The 24,507-nt window shown below is 44.5% G+C and overlaps 1 protein-coding gene across 2 annotated transcripts in view; it reads left to right on the forward strand.

Annotated features, from left to right (window-relative positions):
- MLIP (muscular LMNA interacting protein) overlaps positions 1-24,507 on the forward strand; it is a 514,228-nt gene that overhangs the window by 303,415 nt on the left and 186,306 nt on the right. For both annotated transcript variants that reach the window (XM_073626679.1, XM_073626680.1), the window contains exon 8: positions 11,314-11,370. In XM_073626679.1, the coding sequence (XP_073482780.1) occupies positions 11,314-11,370 (57 nt within the window). The remainder of the gene's footprint in view (positions 1-11,313; positions 11,371-24,507) is intronic.

Genomic DNA, 24,507 nt, shown 5'->3' on the forward strand with positions numbered 1-24,507 from the left:
TGCAGAAAAAAAGCGCATCTGGTGTGAACTGGCCCTTAGGCTCGATTCACACCTATGCATGTTGCTTTTGAGCGTTTTTGGAGGTTTTTTTTTTCATGCTTGCCACGTTTTTGAGCCGCGTTTTTGCGGCGTTTTTGCGGCGTTTTTGCGGCGTTTTTGCCGCGATTTGCGTTTTTTTTTTTTTTTTTTTCATTTTTTTTTACAGTCTTAAAAAAAAATTACAAAAAAAAAAAAAAAAAACGGCAAAAACGCACCAAAAACGCATCAAAAACGCTGCAAAAACGCTGCAAAAACGCAGCACTTGCGTTTTTGATGCTTGTCCATTGAAAACCATTACATGCAAAACGCTGCTTTTTGCATGCAAAAAAGTCCCCGACCCTTTCCAAAAACGCTGAGATACAAAAAAGCATTGATGTGAACATGTTCCATAGGAACCCATGTTAAAAAATTCCCGTGCATTTCTGCAAAATGCAAAATGCATCAAAAAACGCGCTAGTGTGAATGGGGCCTTAGGACGTAAAAACCATTAAGACAGATGAAGCAGTTTTTTGGGGGATGTCTCTACCAATTTTGCACATCTAGAGAGTGACATTTTTGCCCATTCTTCCTTGCAAAAAAAATAGGATTTTTATAACAGCTAGCTTACCTGTAAAATCCTTTTCTTTGAAGTCAATCACGGGACACAGAGCCATAGTAATTACTATGTGGGTTATAGGCCACCTTCAGTTGTTGGACACTGGCACGTCCTAATTTAAAAAGTGCACTCCCTATATAACCCCTCCAACTGGTGGGAGCACCTCAGTTTTGTAGCAAAGCAATACACATGTATACCAAAGAAGGGAGGGACCTCTGTGTCCCGTGATGTACTTCAAAGAAAAGGATTTTACAGGTAAGCTGTTATAAAAATCCTATTTTCTTATCGTACATCACGGGACACAGAGCCATAGTAGTTACTATGTGGGATGTCCTATAGCAATGCCAACTGAAGGAAGGGAGACGCAACAAAAGTAGGGCACCAAGAGACTAGAGGACTCATACTGCAGCCTGCAGTACGCTGCACCCAAAGGCGATATCCTCATGATTTTTTACATCTACTTGATAGATTCTGGTAAATGTATGGACTGAAGACCAAGTTGCGGCCTTGCAGATCTGAGCCAAGGTGGCTTGGTGATGCACTGCCCAAGAAGCACTAACAGCCCTGGAGAAGTGCGCTTTAATATGAATAATCACTTGACGAATCCATCTAGAGATAGTAGATTGCAACGCTGCCTGTCCTCTTTTAGGACCCTCTGGCAATACAAACAAAACATCTATTTTATGAATCTGAGCGGACACTTTTAATAGACTTTGACCACTCTCTCACCACATCAAGAGAAGGTAGTGACCTTTCTTTCACAGAACAAGGTTCTGGAAAAAAAATTAAGGCAGAACAATATCCTGGTTTAAACGAAAAACCGATACTACCTTCGGTAGGAATTCAGGATGAGGCCGCAATACAAGCTCATCCTTATGAATAAACCAATATGGATCTTTACAAGAAAGAGCAGCCAACTCTGATACTCTTCCTGCAGAAGATATGCCAACCAAGAAAATTATTTTTCCTCCTCAAGAGGACCAAGGGAATATCTCGTATTGGCTCAAAAGGCTGCTTCTGTAAAGATGACTGGACTAAATTTAAGTCCCAAGGGTTCAGGGGTGACCTGACTGGAGGATTAATCTGCATTACCCCCTGAATAAAGTTATGAACCAGAGAGTGTGAAGCAAGTGGTCGTTGAAAAAAACATCGATAAAGCCAACATCTGGCCTTGAAAGTACTTAAGGCCAGCGTCATTTCTAATCGTATCTTTAGGGATTCAAGGATCCTACCTATGACATATTTCCTGGGGAGCCAACCCCTGGATTCACAGCAGGAGACATATGCCTTCCAGATTCTATAGTATATGACTCCGGAGGCCGGCTTCCTAGTATTAACCAATTAGAAACTACTGAAGCTAACAGCCCACGATCTTTTAGAATGTGGGTCTCAATAGCCAAACCACTAAATTTAGTGTTTGTAAGGTAGGATGAAATACCGGACCTTGTGAGAGAAGGTCTGGCCATAGCGGTAGGGTCCAAGGGTCCCCTACCGCCATTTTTATGATCTTGGCAAACCAAGATCTCCTTAGCCACACTGGGGCCACAAAAATCACCTCCTTCCCTTCTTGCTTGATCCTGCGAAAAGGCGGGGAAGCAGCAGAACAGGAGGGAACGCACAGATCAGTAAAAAACTGATCTCACGGAAAAACCAAGGCATCTGTTCTGTATGCCATCGGATCCCTTGTCCTTGACACAAAGTTGTCGATCTTGTTGTTGAACCTGGACACAAACAGATCCACATCCATAACTCCCCATTTTTGGCATATTGACAGAAAGATGTCGAGGTGAAGGGACCATTCTCCTGGGAACAATTGTTGGCGACTCAAGTAGTCTGCCTGCCAATTCTCTATCCCTGGAATGAAAATGCAAGACTTCTCGTGCCCCCTTGATTCTACGCACATGTACCAGCCTTAGCATGAGCCGTGAGGCCCGGAGAATAGAATCTTTCATAGCATCTACTGTAAAACACAAGGATTCTGATATTCCAGCCAAATCCTAGGCCTGCTGATCAGGAATAATTTTGAGAACCTCTATAAACTGGTCCTTTATTGACTGATATACTCCGATCGCTGCCAGCGCAGGTTGAATGACTGAACCTGTGAGCGAAATATAGTTTTTCAAAAGGAACTCCAACTTCTTACCCATTGGAACCTTTAGCATATGAGCTTTGTCTATTGGACAAGTCAGGTTTTTATTTACAAAGGATATACAGTAGCAGCGTCGATTCCTGGAATTCCCTATTTCTTATAAAACTCTTCCTCCATAGGATAAAGTATTGAAAACTTTTTCAGGGGAAAAAACTTTTTATCTGGGTGCTCCCACTCATAATACATTAGCTTTCTTAGCCATGAATGGATAGGAAAAGAATGAACAGATTGGGGAGGCTTTAGTGAACCCTAACCAGAAGTGGGCTCATCGACTGCCTCGTAGAAGACGTCACGTATGAAGAAACATGTAGGGCGTGGCCTCACAGTGCTTGCCATCACGCATCCTATGTTTGCACGGGCGTTCAGCCTTTGTTTTATGCCGGCTTTTTTTAAACATTTAAATTTTTATTCTGGAATTTTGTATATGACCTATGGTCAATCAAGGCAATAAACTCCTTATGATTATTACTACACTATCGGAGTTTTTTTCCCCTTTTTTCTCCTTATCCATGGATCCTCTGTAAAATGAGTCTCCCTCCTGACGCTGAAGCAGAGATAATATCTTTGAGTGGGCGGCGCTCGTGAGCAGGACCAGGACATTGATATCCATCTGTCCCCGCAGAGGGCTATATCTGCAAGCCCATATGACCTCGCTACATAGGAGGTCCAACAAGTTTGGTAAGGGTACACCCATTACTACTCTTCCGGAACTATCGGTGGCTTTGAAGTGTTCCTACATCTTTCACATTTCCATCTTGATGTGATACACCAAAGGAACGGCTTATCTTTTTCATATACCTTTCCTTGCAATTCCGTTTTTCATGAACTGAATGTGGCGTTTTTCATGCAATCTGGATTTCAATTGTATTTTTGAACTTTTCACCCTTTTTCATATATTTTCCTTCACGGAGATGTGTTATAACTTGTAATTTGTTATCTTGCTGCACTGTGGTTTATTCTTAATATGTACTACAGCTTCTGGTATTTTTCCAAGAAGCTTTTTAGTTGCAGATTTAATTTCACAATATATGATACATTTATGCTAGCGGACAATTTTTTGTTTATATATGGTTTTTACACTTCACTGATATTTGAAGTATTTTGTTGCAGCTGCACCTTGCATTTCAAACATTTCATTTTATTTGCTGTTTTTGCTCATTAGCACAGGTTTTCCTTACAAAATTGTTTTAGGGCTCATCGACTGACTGCGTTATTGGCAGTAAAAATGTGGAGCGGACCAATTCAGTGAGAGACTGTACCAACAATCTATCCTGCAAACCTGACACTTCCGTATCAGGTTCTTCAGAAGAGGAGACTTCAGCCTCTTCTTGGTCCTTTGAAAGCAATTCGTCATCTCTCGCTCCTTGTTCCTCAGCAAGAGGGTCCTGAGCAATGGACGGGGACCTGCTGCGCTTAGTCCCACTCTGGGATGCAATTAAAGTATCAATATTTTGCTCCAAGCCTAAGATGGTTGAAAAAAAAACCTCCGTAGTAATATACACAGGGGCTGCAGTGTTAGAGCAGTTGCCCCTCCTGATGGCTCACTCTGACCAGCCATATTACTCTCAGGGGAGGATGCCATCTTTATTGGGATGGATCTAGGCTTCCGTGTGACTGTAGCAGTCCTTCTTTTTTTGAGGTGTTTTCACCCCCCTTTCGACCTCGATGAGCTCGATGCACAAAGCAGAGGTACTACCAGTAGGAACGCATCCACTGCTTGAGCAATAGTCCAGCCCTGTCGCTGCTATTAATGCTCAGCCTCATGCAGTAGTAAATGTGTCAAAAGGAATGCCTGTGTCACCAAACCTCTTATATGCCACCTTTGCTCTTGTGTCCCCCCTGCAGTATGTAACAGCACAAATGGTGTCTTTTAAAATATACCTTCCCACTCTGGACGTTGGAGGACGCTAATGCCACGCTAAGCCCGGCCCACTGTTGCCTATGGCCCTTCCCCTCTTTATTTAAACAGAGCTCTTTCCCGCGCGAGCGCGGGCTTCTGATCCTATGGGATCCATAGGGAGGAAAGGAGGATTGGCGAGGGGGGTTCTGGAAGCTGCTGAACGGCGTGCCGTTTGCGCTGTTTTTTTTTTTTTTTAATTTCTTGTGGCGCTCTTTCCCCGAGAAGAGGGCTTTCTGAGAAGCATGAGATGGTAAGTGCTCAATACAGCCCCCAGTGGTGACACATAGGCATGACAACACTTACTAAATTTAAAGGAGACAATCATATAAAATTAAAAAAATTTCTTATAAAATTCCACTTACCTTTCCCACTGCAGGGTTTTCTGTGGTAAACCAACAAACCCAATCTTCACCCTTCACGGTGGGTTCTGTTAAACCTTCAGGAGCTGGGGATCCTCGAGGAAACCCACAATCCTGGACCTGTAATAGCACCACCGCCAGTAAAAACTTTATGGCCTTAATACCAAAAAGTACTGGATCCCAGGGTCCAGCTCTCTAAAAAGAAGCGTTACAGCCAAGACTTCGTTTCTTCAGATACGAGGCCTGGGTACCATTCAATTCGTCCAAAAAGACACTTTGAATGGCTGCATGGCTAGCCCCAGCAAGGATTGATCCAGTGGAGCTCAACACAGCACATCTTTACTTGTGACCAACACCTTAGACACTGGCGAAAAAACTGAGGTACTCCCACCAGTGGGAGCGGTTATATAGGGAGTGCACTTTTTAATTTAGGGCGTGCCAGTGTCCATCACCTGAAGGTGGCCTATAACCCACATAGTAACTACTATGGCTCTGTGTCCCATGATGTACGATAAGAAATAGCTCAAGCTCTGTCAGATTGGATGGAGAGCATCTGTGAACAGCAATTTTCAAGTCTTGTCGCAATTTTCAAGTCTTGGGCCATTCTAACACATGACTATGCTTTCTAAACCGTTCCATTGTAGCTCTGGCTGTATGTTTAGGGTCATAGTCCTGCTGGAATGTGAACCTCCATCCCAGTCCAGTGGGAGCCCATCCATAGGGGGTGCATGGGCGCCGCCCCTCCATCCATGTGTCTGGCCCCTAATCTACATGCAGGGTGCCAGACGCATTGATTTCAATAGGATTTTTTTTTTTTTTAGAAGCACATGATTAGAGCCCGAAGCTCTAATTGGCTTCAACCAAGGGTAGGCTCGGGGCGCAGAGTACTGTGCCCTGAGCCCACCCAGTTGTGTGACATTAGCAAATTAATATTAGCTAATGGCTTCCTGTTTCTCCCCCCGGCCAATCAGGAAACAACTCCTGAGACCCTAAGACCCCATTGGCCAGGAGTCCAAAGACCCGATTGGCGGGAGGAGAAGACGGGGAGGATACAGAAGCTGGGACATGGAGGAGGGAAGCCGCCGCTGGATAGATTCAAACACGGGGAGAGCCACTCTCCCTCTCCCTGCTCTGCCCAGCACCTTTCAGCAGCAGGCATTCCCACACCATTCTGTGTCTTTCATCCAAAGTTCTGTGGATCTGTCCTCCCAGGCTCACCCTCTGCTGGGATCCTATCCTCTCTGCAGTCCTCTGCAGTAAGTGTAAGGATCGCACATTTGTCACTGTAGTGGAAGTGCTGCATGCTGTCATCCTGCGCTGTGCACTGATGGAGGGGAGCTCCCTGCACTGATCACACCGGCAGTCTGTCTGCTGAGCTGTGACCACAGTCATAGGGTAAGTGAACAGAGGGGGGTGGTGGTGCACGGTGGTGGGCTGGAGCAACGAGAGCGTGGTCAGGTGTCCGTCTGCCGCCCCCAAACGATAGAGCACCAGCTGCCATTGCCCCAGTCTCAAGTCTTTTGCAGACTCTAACAGGTTTTCCTCTAAGATTGCCCTGTATTTCTCCATCCATCTACCCATCAATTCTGACCAGCTTCCCTGTCCCTGCTGAAGATAAGCATCCCCACAACATGATGCTGCCACCACCATGTTTCACGGTGGGAATGGTGTATTAGTGATGTGCAGTATTAGTTTTCCACCACACATAATGTTGTGCCTTTAGGCCAAAAAGTTCAATTTTGGTCTCATCTGACTAGAGTACCTTTTTTCCACATTTGCTGTGTCCCCCACATGGCTCGCAAATTGCAAACAGGACTTCTTATGGCTTTCATTTTAACAATGGATTTCTTTTTGCCACTTGTCCATAAAGGCCAGATTTGTGGAGTGCATGACTAATATTTATCCTGTGGACAGATTCTTCCACCTGAGCTGTGGATCTCTGCAGTTCCTGCAGACTTCCTCCAGAGTTACCATGGGCCTCTTGGCTGTTTCTCTGATTAATGCTCTCCTTGCCCGGCCAGTTTAGGTTGATGGCCATGTCTTGGTAGGTTTGCAGTTGTGCCATACTCTTTCCATTTTTTAATTATGGATTGAATAGTGCTCTGTGAGATGTTCAAAGCTTGGGATATTTTTTTTATAACCTAACCCTGCTTTAAACTTCTCCACAACTTTATCCCTGACCTGTCTGGTGTGTTCCTTGGCCTTCATTATGCTGTTTGTTCACTAAGGTTCTCTAACAAACCACTGAGGGCTTCACAGAACAGCTGTATTTATACTGAGATTAAATATTACACAAAGGTGTACTCTATTTACTAATTAAGTGACTCCAGAATGCAATTGATTCCACAAGATTTTACTTAGGGTATCAGATTAAAGGGGGCTGAATACAAATGCATGCAAAACTTTACAGATATTTATTTATGAACATTTTTGAAAACCATTTACCATTTTCCCTCCACTTCACAATTATGTGCCACTATATGTTGGTCTATCACATAAAAATCCCAATAAATACATTTACTTTTTTGGTTGTAACATGACAAAATGTGGAAACTTTCAAGACATATGAATACTTTTTCAAGGCATTGGATATACTGTATGCAAACCAGTGTATTTTACATGCAACCATGTTGCATTACACAGTGTTTAACCTCTTCACGCTGGTCCCTCTGGGCTCTTTAAGAGGTTTATGATGGCGGGAGGTGGGGCTTAAGATGTGTTTGGCTGTCATGATGGTCACATGATTCGAAAACTCCCGATCGCAAGCAGTGATCAGGAGCTTTCGGTTAGGTGTCGGTACCTGTGTCGGGAGCACGCACAGCTATATTTACACCAATTCACACAAATATGCGGCTTCACAGCGCCAAAGACCCGGAACCGAGAGGCCGCATAATTGCATGTGGCCAGCGCCAAGGGGTTAACATGATCTTTCCTCATTTAGCCAAATTAGATTGCACAGGGTAAGTAAAGCTTGTAATTATCAATGTGAGCAGCCTAATTGGATTATTAACTGTACTAAAAACATGAACCAAATGTATTCACTGACAGTTTCTTCTGTTTCAAGCAAAGCTTGTTTACAATAATCTAACAAGTTTGGAAGTAGATAGTGAGGAAGTTGATTAAAAACAAAAATATTTATGGACCCTGAGTACACTTGTGTGGGGTGTACCTGTCAGAGTTCTGGATATTGCTTTCTGAAATGTGGTTTGCTTTCTTAAGATAAAAAAAGTTTATAACTTGTTATGATTTCTGATATTTTTTACTTCTCATTTAATGTTCTCAGCTATATTATTAAATCTTAAGTCTTCTACATGTAAGACATTTTCCTGTATGTGTGATACAGTTGTCTTGCCTTGATCTCAGGTTAATAAGAAAAATAAGAATTTAGGAAAAAATGGCATGGGCTCTCCCATCCATACTAGGCACTTTGGGTCTGGTATGGATTTTGGGGGAACCTCTATGCCTTTAAAAAAAGAAAATTGTCGTGGAGTTCCCCTTAATATCCTGGTCTGGGCTGTGGGGGGGGGGGGGGCACGCTGTTTTATTCAATGATTTTTTTATGTGTATTGCTGGGATCTGGCAATACATTACAGCCGTGAGCAATTTTAAATGACATTTTTTCCTTTAGAAATGGCATTTTGCTGCGGTACTGTTCTAAACATGGGAAAAAAAATGTGCTACTTTACAGGCAGACTAGGAGGAACCCCAAGGCATGATATTTAAAGGAATATTTAATTTTCATTGTTTCAATTTAAGCATTCTTAAAATCTAAAAAACTGTTTTGAAAACTTTTTTTTCCATTGATACATGTCCCCTGGGGCAGGACCCAGGTCCCCAAACACTTTTTATGGCAATAACTTGCATATAAGCCTTTAAAATGAGCACTTTTGATTTTTCATGTTTGTGTCCCATAGACTTTAATGGTGTTCGCACAAATTTTTTGTTTCTTCAGTTCAGGGGGTGTTCGGCTCATCCCTAGTGTTTACTTGTCTCTCCAAAGCTTTGAGTGTCATTTCTCTCTGATGCTTTGTTCCTCTGTTATCAGCATGTGTCACTTCTGACAAGTTGTCCCAACACCAGAGATAAAGTGATATTGATGGGGAGGAGAGTTCAGTACACAGCTTGTCTATTTACAACACAGCTCTGCATCATTCCTGTGCCATGTGTGAAAGGGTGTGTCCCTTTCCTCCAATAAACTCTCACACACTGTACAAGAGCTTTAACTGCAGCTCTCTGTCCCCTCCTCTGTGCTACAGATGAAGAAGGATTTTTATCTAAATTCAGCACTTTGAAGGGATGTAGAATAGAGAAGACTTCTAATAAACAAGTAAAACATATGTAGGAGGATTTGTTTAATCTTCATGTATCATCTGAGGTTATTCACTTCACTGGGTATATGAGAGGGTTTACAACTACTTTAAGATATATATATATACACACTAAATAGTTAGGCAGTAACACAGTGCTTTTATATATACTGTGTGTGTGTGTGTGTATATATATATATATATATATATATATATATATATATATATATATATATAAATATATATATATATAATTTTTCAGACATAATCTCTGCCTTAAATTGAACACTTACAGGGACACTATTTAAGTATGTATTCTTAACTCCCAAAAGGTACCTTCTATTGCTCTCAGCCTCTCTTTTCCATTTTCTCCTTTTATTGTTGTGATCGGACTTCCTGTTAGAAAGTGTCTACATTCATTCAACATGGTCACACTGTATGCAGGAACGTAGCCACCCGAACTTACGCGCTTCCAAGATGGACTAGGGACTATGGACTGTTGGATTCATAGTGTGCATAAAGCAATGTATATGACCACAACTAACGTGCACTGCTCATTCCAAACCAATGCAATTGCAGGGGAAAAAGGAGGGGTCTGGGAGCTTACAGAGGATATTACAAAGAGGGAGAGGAAACCGCAGTAAGAAACAATTTCATGGAAAATAGATTACTGAGTCATTAGGTAGTAGATGTGTATGCAGGGCAGCCACCAGAAATTTTTAGGCCCCTTACACAGCCCCCGCCCCCCCTGAGCCTGACCACCAACATTCCCCAGGGCTTGCCTATGGGCCATCCTACCGAATCTGCACACCAGCCACCTCACCTTACGCACTCAGCCCCCCCTCAATCCTGTATATATGTCAGCCCCCCACACACCTGTATATTAGTCAGCCCCCCAAACCTGTATATGTCAACCCCCCCACACACACCTGTATATTTGTCAGCCCCCCTCACACACACACACACGACTGTATGTATGGCAGCCCCCCCACACACACACACTTGTATATATGTCAGCCCCCCCACACACACACCTGTATATATGTCAGCTCCTCCCCCACACACACCTGTATATATGTCAGCGCCCCCTCCACACACACACCTGTATATAAGTCAGCGCCCCCCACCCACACACACCTGTATATATGTCAGTGTCCCCCCACACACACAGACCTGTATATATGACAGCCACCCCCCCACACACACACCTGTATGTATGGCACCCCCACATATATAAATCTGTACACACACAAGCCTCTGGCCCCTCCCTGTACACAAACAGCCCCCCTCCCTTACCTTAGGAAGGTAGGAAGCTACAAGCCCCTACTTGTAGCTTCCTACCTGGTCCCAGCTCATTTTTACAGAGCTGACATGTTGCTGAGAAGCGTAGTACAGTCAGTTCACTGTCACACAAAGGGTGCACATGCACATAGTAGCCAGAGGTAGCAGTAAAAAGCTTGATGTCTGAGTCAATGACACGAGAACTGCAGAAACTGTGAGATAATTTCTATACTGCATAGCACAGATCCCCTTCACCTGTCCTGCCTTCTTCTGGCCCGGGCGGGCCCCTTGGGCTCTGGGGCCCCTTACAGTTGTAATGGCTGTACACCCCTGATGGCAGCCCTGTGTGTATGAATACATTTTGAAGAATAAGGATATTGGTTAGTGTCACTTTAATTCAAACCTAAATCAAACTTGTCAAAAGTTATCAGGCTAATAACAGAGGAACTGAGCAGGAGACAGCTATGGGACATAGTGCTTTGAAGTGAGATAAGAAAACAATACAGATATATGTGCCCAGCTCAAATTTCATGAATCCGGTTTACATCCACTTTTAGCTTTTCTGCATCTGCCTTTAGGAAATGAAATACAGTAGTTTTGAAAGCATATCGTTCTTCCTAAGAGATGTTCATTGTGAGCAATTCAGAAAAATAACTAATTTTGTATTTTTCTTTTCTTGTGAGCATTGCAAAGCTGCATCAAAACCTGCAATAAGGAAGAAAGACTCTAAATCTGTCAGTGTAAGTATTCTGCATCTACAACATACATAAATATATTTAGAGAGTAAAAGTGTTGTGTACTTAACCACAACAATAAAATTCCTTCCTGGTCTGCCTTTATGAAACCATGAAATAACTGCATCTCTGCATGAACATGGTAGGTTTCAGCTGCAGAATCAATTTATAGATGCAGCTCAGGGGTCTCAAACTGGCGGCCCTCCAGCTGTTGCAAAACTACAAGTCCCATCATGCATCTGCCTGTGGGAGTCATGCTTGTAACTGTCAGCCTTGCAATGCCTCATGGGACTTGTAGTTTAGGAACAGCTGGAGGGCCGCCAGTTTGAGACCCCTGCGTCTAGATCAACAACATAGCAGGTCACTGTACTCAAAAATGATATTTAATTTTTTTGGTAGATGCTGGAAATTTAAAATGTAGGGAATTCTTGCTGCTTGAGACCCCCAAAACAATCAAAGGGATTATTCCAATTATGTCAATCTATAACTGAAATATCACTTTTGGGTGTATGGACCCTTTAGTGTGAGTAAAGGTCAATGACTATGTAGCACTGCTCCCACAGGAACTGCTGGAAAACTTTCCACTGATTATCCTGCAGTTAGTTACACAGTATTTCACACAGTCAGGTGTACACACTCTTCCGCTCGTTGTCTGCAATGACCAGTCTAGGGGATTTGTTTTTATGTTTTATTTGGAGAAATTGGATAGGAGAAGGGAATTAGTAGGATACTCCAAATTAACTATTCACAGGCGAGGGCAACTCTCTCTGTAGAACTGTGGAAGCAGATGATCTGCTGAACCATACAGGATCTGTATGGAAGAATAAGTCCCTCTATAGCAGAAAAGACTCAGTGGACTCTGTCATTAGACTCAAGTCTTCAAGACACTAGCCAGTGTCTCCTTTAGCTCACACACCCAGTATGCTGACTTCTAGGACCAAAGGGAGATTTCAGCAACACACACAGTCTCAAGGATCCCTTCAGGGTCTTTACTCACAAAATGTCCAGGAACAGCTGTTAGCCTCGTTCCAACTTCCAAACGACACTCTAAATCAGTGACACACAACCAGATCCATAGACTTTCTCCCTCAGTCAGCTTGCACAGGAACCCTGGGTTGTAGCTTGCAGGTTTCAGGCCCACAGATCTGCAGTCTGAGGCTGCATGGCTTTCCATGCCGGGGAGAGGCAGCCGCCTCCTCCCCACCTTTGACTTCTCGCTTTAGAGGTGGGCTGGACTGGAACCCCCGAGCCCATATGCTCATCAGACTTAAATACAGGCACCCAGTATTCTCTGGGGCACATCCCCTTCTAATTGGCCAGGGCTGTATCTACATCCATGCTCTCATCTGTCAGGGTTTCCTCCCACTCTTCAATATGCCTTCTTGCTATTGGATTAGTGCAAAACATTAAGACAGCATGAGCCGCACCCAGAGCACACTGAGCAGACCTCACTAATCAATCACCACTCTCTGTTAAGCAGACAGCACCTAAATTGCTACTTTTCTGTTAAGCAGGAAAGCCAAAAACGATATCCACTTCCTAGCACCTACCTAGGAGGGTGCTACAACTACATTTGAGGGCCACTGAAGAGTGCACTAAACATGGGGGTTTTTTTTAAGTGACAATCGTTGATTGGCACACAGTATACAGTATACTTTAAAAATTACTACGTAAAACAGTCCCAAGCATTTTTATCTATGTATTTCCCTAATTACAATGCCAATATATTGAGATACACTTTTTTGAATACAAACAGTCATACTATAATTTAATACCCATATTACTGTTATATAAATGTAAGGGGTATGAACTGTATTGAATGCAGGAACTTTTAGAGCACAGGAGTGTACTTTTTGTGTACCTATTTCTCCTCAGGAGCTTTGATGGCCAATTATGGATAATATAAATAGCCACCATTTTTGAGTTAAGTTAATTTAACCCTTTTACCAGCAATGTCTTATGGCGGTGGTAGCGGGGGGTTTTGCAGCAGGCGGGAGAGTGTGTTCACTCCACAAGTCGACTGTTGGTTTTCCCCACTATGCTTCCTGGGCTGTGCTGTCCCATTTATAGCCTGGGACATACATTGCAAGAATTGCTGATTGGAGGAAAGGGAGACCAGTAAACATCTGTTCGTTGATTTTCCCTAGCTAGAATGAACTTGGGAGCAACATGTAATACATCACGTCTGGTTTCTGTTGTCACTTTCCCTGGTCTTTGCAGCCAGGAAAGAAGCTAATGGAGCATTATCTGTGCTCCATTGGCTTCAATGGAAGGCAGGTAAGACATCAGTGGTCTAAAAGTTAAAATTAACTTTAGTGTATTTTTTTTTTAAGATTTGCACTTGAATTCTGTTATGCAAATATTGTTTGACATAAAAACATTGGAACTACCACTATTTTATTCTCCAGTGTATCTGCTTTCAGAAAATATATAATGTTTGGGGATTTTAATTAATCTTCAGAGTTAAAATTATATTTTAGATGTGTGCAAAAAAAACCTCTGGCAGTGAAAGGGTTAGAAGACAAATTCATTTAAATGCTTTACTTGAGTAAAGACAATAAGTTGTCAAAAATAATCCTTATGTGTACATTCTTGCATTCAAAATTATTTTGATTTAAAAGAACTCATCCTAATCATAAAGCCGCACTGCTCCAGAAGAGATGACCATTTCAGAAAAAAAGGTGTTCTGGAATGATAAAGAACAATTGCTGAAGTTAAATGATATTTTAATAACAATGAGTATGTATACATAATCTATAAATTTTACTGCTGCAGAATAGGGATGAGCTTCGTGTTCGAGTTGAACCCATGTTCGACTCGAACATCGTCTGTTCGCCCGTTACCCGAATTGCGAACGATATGGGCCGTTCGCGCCAAATTCGTGTGGCGCGTCACGGCCCATAATTCACTGCGGCATCGCAGTGCATTGCTGGCTGATGATTGGCCAAGCATGCACTATGACCCGCATGCTTGGCCAATCACAGCGCCGTCTGAACAGAGAGCTGTAATTTGCCAAAGCCAAGGAGGCTTTGGCCAATTATGGCTCAGGGGATTTAGTACACGCCCCACACTATATAAGGCCGCCTGCACGGCGGCCCTGTGTAGTGTGTGTTCCGACGTTCATAGATAGAGAGAGAGAGAGACAGACAGTGTCATATGATTTGAGTTAGATAAATTAGGCAGAACAGTCAGTCAGTTAGCTGCACTTACAGTGTATTGTGTATATATATGCATCCCAGGTGTTGCATATATATATATATATATATACACTGTATTCAGTTTAGCTAGATCCATTCCTGTTATCTTCTTACTGACAGGCAGGCTTGTCTTGTTACAGTATTTACAGCTACCTGAAGAAAATTGCTGGTGTTCTTTTGATCCTATTAGTACCACAGTCAGGCAGCTAGACTATTTACAGTTAGTGCAGTGCGTCCTGCTCACAGTGTTCAGCTAAAACTACAAGTTAGTGGGGTGCGTCCTGCTCACAGTGTTCAGCTAAACCTACAAGTTAGTGTGGTGCGTCCACCTCACAGTGTTCAGCTAAACCTACAAGTTAGTGCGGTGCGTCCTGCTCACAGTGTTCAGCTAAAACTACAAGTTAGTGCGGTGCGTCCACCTCACAGTGTTCAGCTAAACCTAGAAGTTAGTGCGGTGCGTCCTGCTCACAGTGTTCAGCTAAAACTACAAGTTAGTGCTGTGTGTCCTGCTCACAGTGTTCAGCTAAACCTACAAGTTAGTGTAGTGAGACCTCTGCACAGTGTTCATCTAAAGCTACAAGTTAGTGCAGTGCGTCCTGCTCACAGTGTTCAGCTAGATCCGTTCCTGTTATCTTCTTACTGACAGGCAGGCTTGTCTTGTTACAGTATTTACAGCTACCTGAAGAAAATAGCTGGTGTTCTTTTGATCCTATTAGTACCACAGTCAGGCAGCTAGACTATTTACAGTTAGCGCAGTGCATCCTGCTCACAGTGTTCAGCTAAAACTACAAGTTAGTGTGGTGCGTCCACCTCACAGTGTTCAGCTAAACCTACAAGTTAGTGCGGTGCGTCCTGCTCACAGTGTTTAGCTAAAACTACAAGTTAGTGCGGTGCGTCCTGCTCACAGTGTTCAGCTAAAACTACAAGTTAGTGCGGTGCGTCCTCCTCACAGTGTTCAGCTAAACCTACAAGTTAGTGTAGTGAGACCTCTGCACAGTGTTCATCTAAAGCTACAAGTTAGTGCAGTGCATCCTGCTCACAGTGTTCAGCTAAAACTACAAGTTAGTATGGTGCATCCACCTTACAGTGTTCAGCTAAACCTACAAGTTAGTGCGGTGCGTCCTGCTCACAGTGTTCAGCTAAACCTAGAAGTTAGTGCGGTGCGTCCTGCTCACAGTGTTCAGCTAAACCTACAAGTTAGTGCGGTGAGACCTCTGCACAGTGTTCATCTAAAGCTACAAGTTAGTGCAGTGCATCCTGCTCACAGTGTTCAGCTAAAACTACAAGTTAGTGTGGTGCGTCCACCTCACAGTGTTCAGCTAAACCTACAAGTTAGTGCGGTGCGTCCTGCTCACAGTGTTCAGCTAAAACTACAAGTTAGTGCTGTGCGTCCTGCTCGCAGTGTTCAGCTAAACCTACAAGTTAGTGTAGTGAGACCTCTGCACAGTGTTCATCTAAAGCTACAAGTTAGTGCAGTGCGTCCTGCTCACAGTGTTCAGCTAAAACTACAAGTTAGTGTGGTGCGTCCACCTCACAGTGTTCAGCTAAACCTAGAAGTTAGTGCGGTGCGTCCTGCTCACAGTGTTCAGCTAAAACTACAAGTTAGTGCTGTGCGTCCTGCTCACAGTGTTCAGCTAAACCTACAAGTTAGTGCAGTGAGACCTCTGCACAGTGTTCATCTAAAGCTACAAGTTAGTGCAGTGCGTCCTGCTCACAGTGTTCAGCTAGATCCGTTCCTGTTATCTTCTTACTGACAGGCAGGCTTGTCTTGTTACAGTATTTCCAGCTACCTGAAGAAAATTGCTGGTGTTCTTTTGATCCTATTAGTACCACAGTCAGGCAGCTAGACTATTTACAGTTAGTGCAGTGCGTCCTGCTCAGTGTTCAGCTAAAACTACAAGTTAGTGGGGTGCGTCCTGCTCACAGTGTTCAGCTAAGCAAAAAATGGGGGGCAAAAGGTCCTTGAATCCACACTCACTAAAGTTGCAAACAGCAAATAGAGTACCAGCCGATTCATCAATATGTGACGGGATACCTGCCCTAAAAGCAATGGCACTATATCAACAACAGGAAGAGGAGACAAGGGAGTTCCCAGAAAGCAAAAAAGGGGAATGGTCAACTACGGCTTATGGTACAAAAATGCAAAAAGGCTTTATTAAGGGTGGGGGGGGGGGGTATTTACATATACAAAAAATTCCAAATATATGTAAGATAAACAATGTATCTAAATAACACAGTCCGTCTCACTACACTAAACCAAAATTAAAAACCATGCTGCAACATTAATGAATAAAACTGCAGAGCGTGCCTGCAGGCCAAAAACGCATGCAGTGTCCATTTGAATCCAAAGAAAAAAGTATAGCACCAAACATTACTTGGAGTAAGCTACTAATGAGATATCAAGTCTTATGTGGTCTAGTATTAACTGTGCATCAGATTGAGCAGTACTGAAAAGAAACTACATATATCCACATAGACAAGACCTTACATAGCTGAATTAGGTGGGTTTTTTTTTAAAAACCTCTGTTAGAAGGAAATCCTCCACAAGCAGCTTCCAACCTCAGTGCACTAAATGTGTGTTTACACCAGTTGTTTTGGAAGTAGAAAGACCAGCTAAACCTACAAGTTAGTGGGGTGCGTCCACCTCACAGTGTTCAGCTAAACCTACAAGTTAGTGCGGTGCGTCCTGCTCACAGTGTTCAGCTAAAACTACAAGTTAGTGCTGTGCGTCCTGCTCACATTGTTCAGCTAAAACTACAAGTTAGTGTGGTGCGTCCACCTCACAGTGTTCAGCTAAAACTACAAGTTAGTGCGGTGCGTCCACCTCACAGTGTTCAGCTAAACCTACAAGTTAGTGCGGTGCGTCCTGCTCACAGTGTTCAGCTAAACCTACAAGTTAGTGCAGTGAGACCTCTGCACAGTGTTCATCTAAAGCTACAAGTTAGTGCAGTGCGTCCTGCTCACAGTGTTCAGCTAGATCCATTCCTGTTATCTTCTTACTGACAGGCAGGCTTGTCTTGTTAAAGTATTTCCAGCTACCTGAAGAAAATTGCTGGTGTTCTTTTGATCCTATTAGTACCACAGTCAGGCAGCTAGACTATTTACAGTTAGTGCAGTGCGTCCTGCTCACAGTGTTCAGCTAAAACTACAAGTTAGTGTGGTGCGTCCTCCTCACAGTGTCCAGCTAAACCTACAAGTTATTTTTTTGCGAGCTCTGCACAGTGTTCAGTTAAAGCTACCTTTAGAAGGTTGGTGGTGTTCTCATACTACAGGCAGGCAGTTGATTTTGCTAGCTGCAGTATCACTACATATATATATATATATATATATATATATATATATATCCCAGCTTAGTGCATCTACAGGCCATTAGTATGTCTGGAAGGCCAAGAAGGAGAGGCAGACAGTCACAAGCCAATAAGAGAGGGCAAGCAGGCTCTGTGTTTAGTGCTGGTCGTGGAGACGGTGCATCCTCATCAGCACGTGGCCGTGGGACACGCTTGGCCTTTTTTTCGGCAGCTGGCCGTGTTGAGCCGCAACATGCGGAAGACTTGGTCGAGTGGATGACCAAGCCGTCCTCATCCTCCTCATTCTCTCTCACCCATGCCCAGGGTACTTTGTCTGGCAAAGCAGCGGCCTCTTCCCTTGGCTCAATGTCATCAATGACTCCTTCCCTAGCCCCACCATGTCCTCCTGAGGAGTCCCTCGAACTGTTTGACCACAGTGTTGGGTACATGCTCCAGGAGGATGCCCAGTGTTTGGAAGGCTCTGATGATGATACTGAGCTCGATGAAGGCAGTAACGTGAGCACGGACAGAGGGGGTGCCCAAGAAGGACAGCAATCTGGCAGTCATGCTCCCCCTGCTGCAGCATACTGCCAGGTTTGCTCCAGTGATGAGGAGGGAGGGGATGATGAGGTCACTGACTCAACGTGGGTGCCTGATAGGAGAAAGGAGGAGGAGAAGGCGGCACATCACCAACGAGGCAGGATGCCCTCCAGGGGCCAGCCTAAGGGCAGCACCTTGACTGCATCACACCCCAAAGCTCCACATGTGCAGGGCGCTGCAGTCTCTGCACGTTATTCAAAAAGTTCTTTGGTGTGGCCCTTTTTTGAGACGAGTGCATCAGATCGCACCGCTGCTATTTGCAACATATGTCTCAAGCGTATCTCGCGTGGCCAAAACATCTCCCGCTTGGGTACCACATGCTTGACCAGACATATGTTGACCTGCCATGCAGTTCATTGGCAAGCGTATCTAAAAGACCCACACCAAAGAACAAAGAGGACCTCTCCTTGCTCCTCATCAGCTGAGATCTCCAACCCCACTATACCTTCAGTCCTCTCTGAGACCTGCACTGAGAGGAATGAAGGTGTAGAATTAGGTGTGTCACAGCCAAGTACTTGTGGGCAATCTGCTTTTGGTACACCGACGTAAGATTGTACCAGGCAAATTTCCCTGCCCCAGCTGCTGCACCGCCGAAAGAAGTTTGCTCCCAGCCATCCACATGCCCAGCGGTTGAATGCTAGCTTGGCAAAATTGCTAGCACTTCAACTGCTGCCTTTCAGTTGGTAGACTCTGCCCCCTTCCGGGAGTTTGTGGAATGTGCGGTTCCTCAGTGGCAGGTACCCAAACGCCACTTTTTCTCACGGAAGGTGATTCCGGCTCTCTACCGGCATGTGGAAGGCAATGTCCATGGACAGGACAGGGCGGTCAGCGGTAAGGTGCATATTACCGCTGACTCATGGTCCAGCAAGCATGGACAGGGACGTTACCTAAGTTTCACGGCACATTGGGTGACTCTGCTGGCAGCTGGGAAGGATGCAGGACAAGGTGCAGTAGTGTTGGAGGTTGTTCCGCCACCACACCTCCAAAATGCTAATGATTGTGACACACCTCTCTCCTCCACCCCCTCCTCTTCTTCTTCCTCCATGGCCTCTTCCTGTGCTTTGTCTTCGGAACCAGCGGTGCTCCATAGCCGTTCAAGGGGCTACGCAAGTACGCAGGCCAAAAGATGCATGCAGTGCTTGAGCTGGTGTGCTTGGGGGACAGGAGCCACACTGGGGCAGAGGTTCTGTCAGCTCTGCAGGGGCAGGTTCAGAGGTGGTTGACGCCACACCAATTTAAGGCAGGAATGGTGGTTTGCGACAATGGCACCAACCTCCTCTCTGCCCTCTGACAGGGACAAATGACCCATGTGCCCTGTTTGGCTCAAGTCCTTAATTTGGTGGTGCAGTGGTTCTTGGGCAGGTACCCGGGCTTACAGGATGTCCTGAGGCAGGCCAGGAAAGTCTGTGTGCATTTCTGCCGGTCATATAATGCCAGTGTTCGGCTGACAAACCTCCAAAATGAGTTTAACCTGCCCAAGAACCGCCTAATCTGTGACATGCCCATCAGGTGGAACTCAACATTGGCCATGCTGCAGCGGCTGAACATGCAGCAGAGGGCCATCAATGAGTACCTGTGCGACTATGGCACCAGGACAGGGTCAGGGGAGCTTATTTTTTTCCCCACGCCAGTGGGCCATGATCAGGGATGCATGCACTGCCCTGTCACCATTTGAGGAGGCCATGAGGATGGTGAGCAGTGACAGTGCATGCATCAGTGACACTGTCCCCCTTGTCCACCTGTTGGAGCACACGCTGCGTGGAATAATGGACAGGGCACTTGAGGCAGAACAGAGGCAGGAAGAGGAGGACTTCCTTAGCTCTCAAGGCCCCCTTTATCCAGACAGTGTTCCTGCGTGCCCGCCAATCACACAGGAAGAGGAGGAGGAGGAGGAAGATTGTGTCAGTATGGAGGTGGAGCCTGGCACTCAGCATCAGTAGCAGTCTTTAAGGGATCAGTCCCAAGAAACACATGGACTTGTACGTGGCTGGGAGGAGGTGGCTGCAGACCATGTTGTCCTTAGTGGCCCAGAGGACTCCGGACCGAATGCCTCAGCAAACCCACGCTGCATGGTCTCCCTGATCCTGCAAAGCCTGCGTAAGGATCCTCGTATTCGTGGTATCAAGGAGAAGGACCAATACTGGCTGGCAACCCTCCTTGATCCACGTTACAAGGGTAAGGTTGCGGACCTTATCTCGCAGAGGGAGCAGAGGATGAAACATCTTCGGGAGGCCTTGCAGAAAGGTCTGTGCAACGCGTTCCCAGAGACTGGGAGATTACAAACTCCTGTTTCTGGACAACGTGTTGCTGAGGCTTCGGTCAGTCAAAGAAGGAGCGGTGGAGAAGGTGGACGTCTGACCGATGCGTTCAGACAATTTTTTGGTCCGCAGCCCCAAGGTATGATCGGTTCCAGCAACCATCGCCAGCGTCTGTTTTACATGGTGCAGGAATACCTAGGGGCAAGATCTGACTTGGACACCTTTCCCACCGAAAATCCTCTGGGTTACTGGGTCTTGAGGATGGATCACAGGCCAGAGCTTGCACAGTATGCAATTGAGCTACTGGCCTGTCCTGCATCCAGCGTTCTTTCGGAGCGCACATTCAGTGCTGCTGGAGGCTTTGTAACCGATCACAGGGTGTGTCTGTCCACGAACTCGGTCGATCGACTGACCTTCATAAAAATGAATCAGTCTTGGATCACCACCAGCTACCAAGCACCTGATGCTGATGTAACCGAATCATTTTTTTCAGATCCCTTCAAAGACTGCCTATGCTGATGCTGAGTGACTATCCCTGAGTAATTATCCTCTTCCTCCTCAATCATCACGCTGATAGCTTGTAAGAACATTTTTGGTTCTGGGTGCCACCACCAGTGCCTAAGGCCCAATTTTTCAGCCCCTGTTTAACAGGGGCGTGTAATTACAATTTTTGATGCAATACTTTGCAGCAGGGCTCGTTTCTGCATTACAACTAGAGTATCTGTGAGGGGTTGCAGTGTTGTGGCACCAGCACCAGTGCCTAAGGCCCAATTTTTCAGCCCCTGTTTAACAAGGGCGTGTAATTACAATTTTTGATGCAATACTTTGCAGCAGGGCTCATTTCTGCGTTCCAACTAGAGTATCTGTGAGAGGTTGCAGTGTTGTGGCACCAGCACCAGTGCCTAAGGCCCAATTTTTCAGCCCCTGTTTAACAGGGGCCTGTAATTACAATTTTTGATGCAATACTTTGCAGCAGGGCTCATTTCTGCGTTCCAACTACAGTATCTGTGAGGGGTTGCAGTGTTGTGGCACCAGCACCAGTGCCTAAGGCCTAATTTTTCAGCCATGTAATTACAATTTTTGATCTAATATTTCACAGCAGGGCCCATTTCTGCACCCACCAAGAGCGAGTGAGGACTTACAGTGTTGTGGCACCAGCACCACCACCACCAAAGGCCCAATTTTTCTGCCCTTGTTCAACAGGGGGATGTAATTACAATTCTTGATCTAATATTTCACAGCAGGGCCCATTTCTGCACCAACCAAGAGCAAGTGAGGACTTACAGTGTTATGGCACCACCACCACCACCACCAAAGGCCCAATATTTCTGCCCTTGTTCAACAGGGGCATGTAATTACAATTCTTGATCTAATATTTCACAGCAGGGCCCATTTCTGCACCCACCAAGAGTGAGTGAGGACTTACAGTGTTGTGGCACCAGCACCACCACCACCAAAGGCCCAATTTTTCTGCCCTTGTTCAACAGGGGCATGTAATTACAATTCTTGATCTAATATTTCACAGCAGGGCCCTGTGAGGGCTTACAGCCACAACAACACCTAAGGCCCAAATTCCTGCTGAGTATATAGGGCAGGCCCCTACTTTCAAACATCTAACTTACAAACGACTCCTACTTGCAAACGGAAGGAGACAACAGGAAGTGAGATGAAATCTACCCCTAGGAAGGGAAATTCTCTCCTGTAAGAGTTAATATGGGAAAAACATTTCTCCTTTCCACTGATGCTTTCCAATCCTTGTTCCACAAAAAAACCCAAATTTTCAAAAAACATTTGTCATTGGGACAAAAAGTGAGGTGAAATCTTCTGAAGAGGAGGTAAGACAGCAAAACAAATGTCACAGGGGTGATAACCCTTCCCTATGTTTTCCAAAAAGCTTAAAAAAGATTTTTTGGCTGGAGCTAAACACGTTAAAAATGTACCCATTAAAAATTACAAACAGATTCTACTTAACAACAAACCTACAGTCCCTGTCTTGTTTGCACCGCCTGTATACTGCTGTTCAGAGTATATAGGGCCTGGTGGCCCCACACCTTTCCTTATTTTAATTTGGGTGTGGGGTTCCCCTTAATATCCATACAAGACCCAAAGGGCCTGGTAATGGACTGGGGGGTACCCATACCGTTTGTCTCACTGATTTTCATCCATATTGCCAGGACCCGACATTACATTAAACCCGCAAGCAGTTTTAAATGAGATTTTTTCCTTTAAAAAGGACATTTTGTGCAGGGACTGTTCTAAACATGGGAAACACGCGCCACTTTACAGGCATACTATAGACACACCCCAGGTACCATATTTAAAGGAATATTTCACTTTTTTTTTTTTTACTTTAAGCATCATTAAAATCACTGCTCCCGAAAAACGGCCGTTTTTAAAAGTTTTTTTTGCATTGATACATGTCCCCTGGGGTAGGACCCGGGTCCCCAAACCCTTTTTAAGACAGTACCATGCAAATTAGCCTTTAAAATGAGCACTTTTGATTTCGAACGTTCGAGTCCCATAGACGTCAATGGTGTTCTAACGTTCCTGCGAATTTTCGATCCATTCGCAGGTTCTGGTGCGAACCGAACCGGGGGGTGTTCGGCTCATCCCTACTGCAGAACATATGAAAATCAGAATGTGTATTAAGATTCAACCTATAGTCCAGAATGTATAAGGCTTCTAGCGCTGATAGACACATGAAACAGTATGAAAATGCAGGGTACAGTGCTTCCTAACTCAAAGCTGTACAAATTGTGTTTGTGGATCTGTAAGTGAGGACTTTGAATCTGTTAAGCAGCCAACAAAATACATTACAGAAGTGACACCATTTCTTGTGGAATACTATAGGAAGTAGACCTATGGGTTCCCTTAGCAAATGCAAATAGACAGATGTGGTTCTAATTTAAAATTTATATATTGGACTGCCTGCACATTTTACCGCCCTCCCCACAGCTCTGGGGGGGGGGGGGGTCTCTTTGCTGGATATATGGGGATGTCCCTGTGCAGGATTTGGCTGTCTCTTTGAAAAGGTAGGGCAGTTAGTGTTAGTGTAGCGTCCTGCTCAAAAGAGTCTACCTTGTCGTCATGGATGCAGGCTTCATATTTTTTGGCCAAAATATAATTCCTTACTATTAAATCTCAAAAACACATATGACTTAGAATACACTTTTCATTTTCACATATTAAATTGTAAGAGTTTTAAAATAAAAGTGGGTACACTGAAGGCTAGGGGGTGGATTTGGAGGGACAGCCAGTGGGTGGGCCCTGGGGAATGTCAGTGGTCAGGCCTGGGGGGCCCAGGCCTAAAGCTGTGTAAGGGGCCCCAAAATTTCTGATGGCTGCCATGCTTTAATTCTTGGTGACATAAGAGATCAGGACAATTAGAGGGAGTGAATCTCCCTAACAGGGCAAAGACAACAATAAAAAGTTTTAGTGTCAGTTAGACTATGTAAAAAAATGCTATGTTTCATAAGCCTAGTAACTAGTATGCAGTAAGACAGTGGTACATACCTGTGAGTAGGGAATTTTTTTAAATATATACAAATTTCAATCTTTGAAGACTGAAAGTCCTGAAATCCAAAGCCATATTTGTGACATGCTAAAACAGTGCAAAATAAAAAATGTTATAATACAATGGCACTCCACACTTGGGTTGCTATATCAAGAACAATAAAATGCAACCAAAATATTTTTTTTGATTAGAATGGGGAAGGGCTAAAGCTATTTTAAAGGCATTTTTAAATAAAATAATAAACATGTTATACTCACCTGCTATGTTTAATGGTATCATGTGCATCA

Source organism: Aquarana catesbeiana, linkage group LG04 (genome assembly GCF_042186555.1).
Source record: "Aquarana catesbeiana isolate 2022-GZ linkage group LG04, ASM4218655v1, whole genome shotgun sequence".
In the NCBI taxonomy this organism is placed as follows: Eukaryota; Metazoa; Chordata; class Amphibia; order Anura; family Ranidae; genus Aquarana; species Aquarana catesbeiana.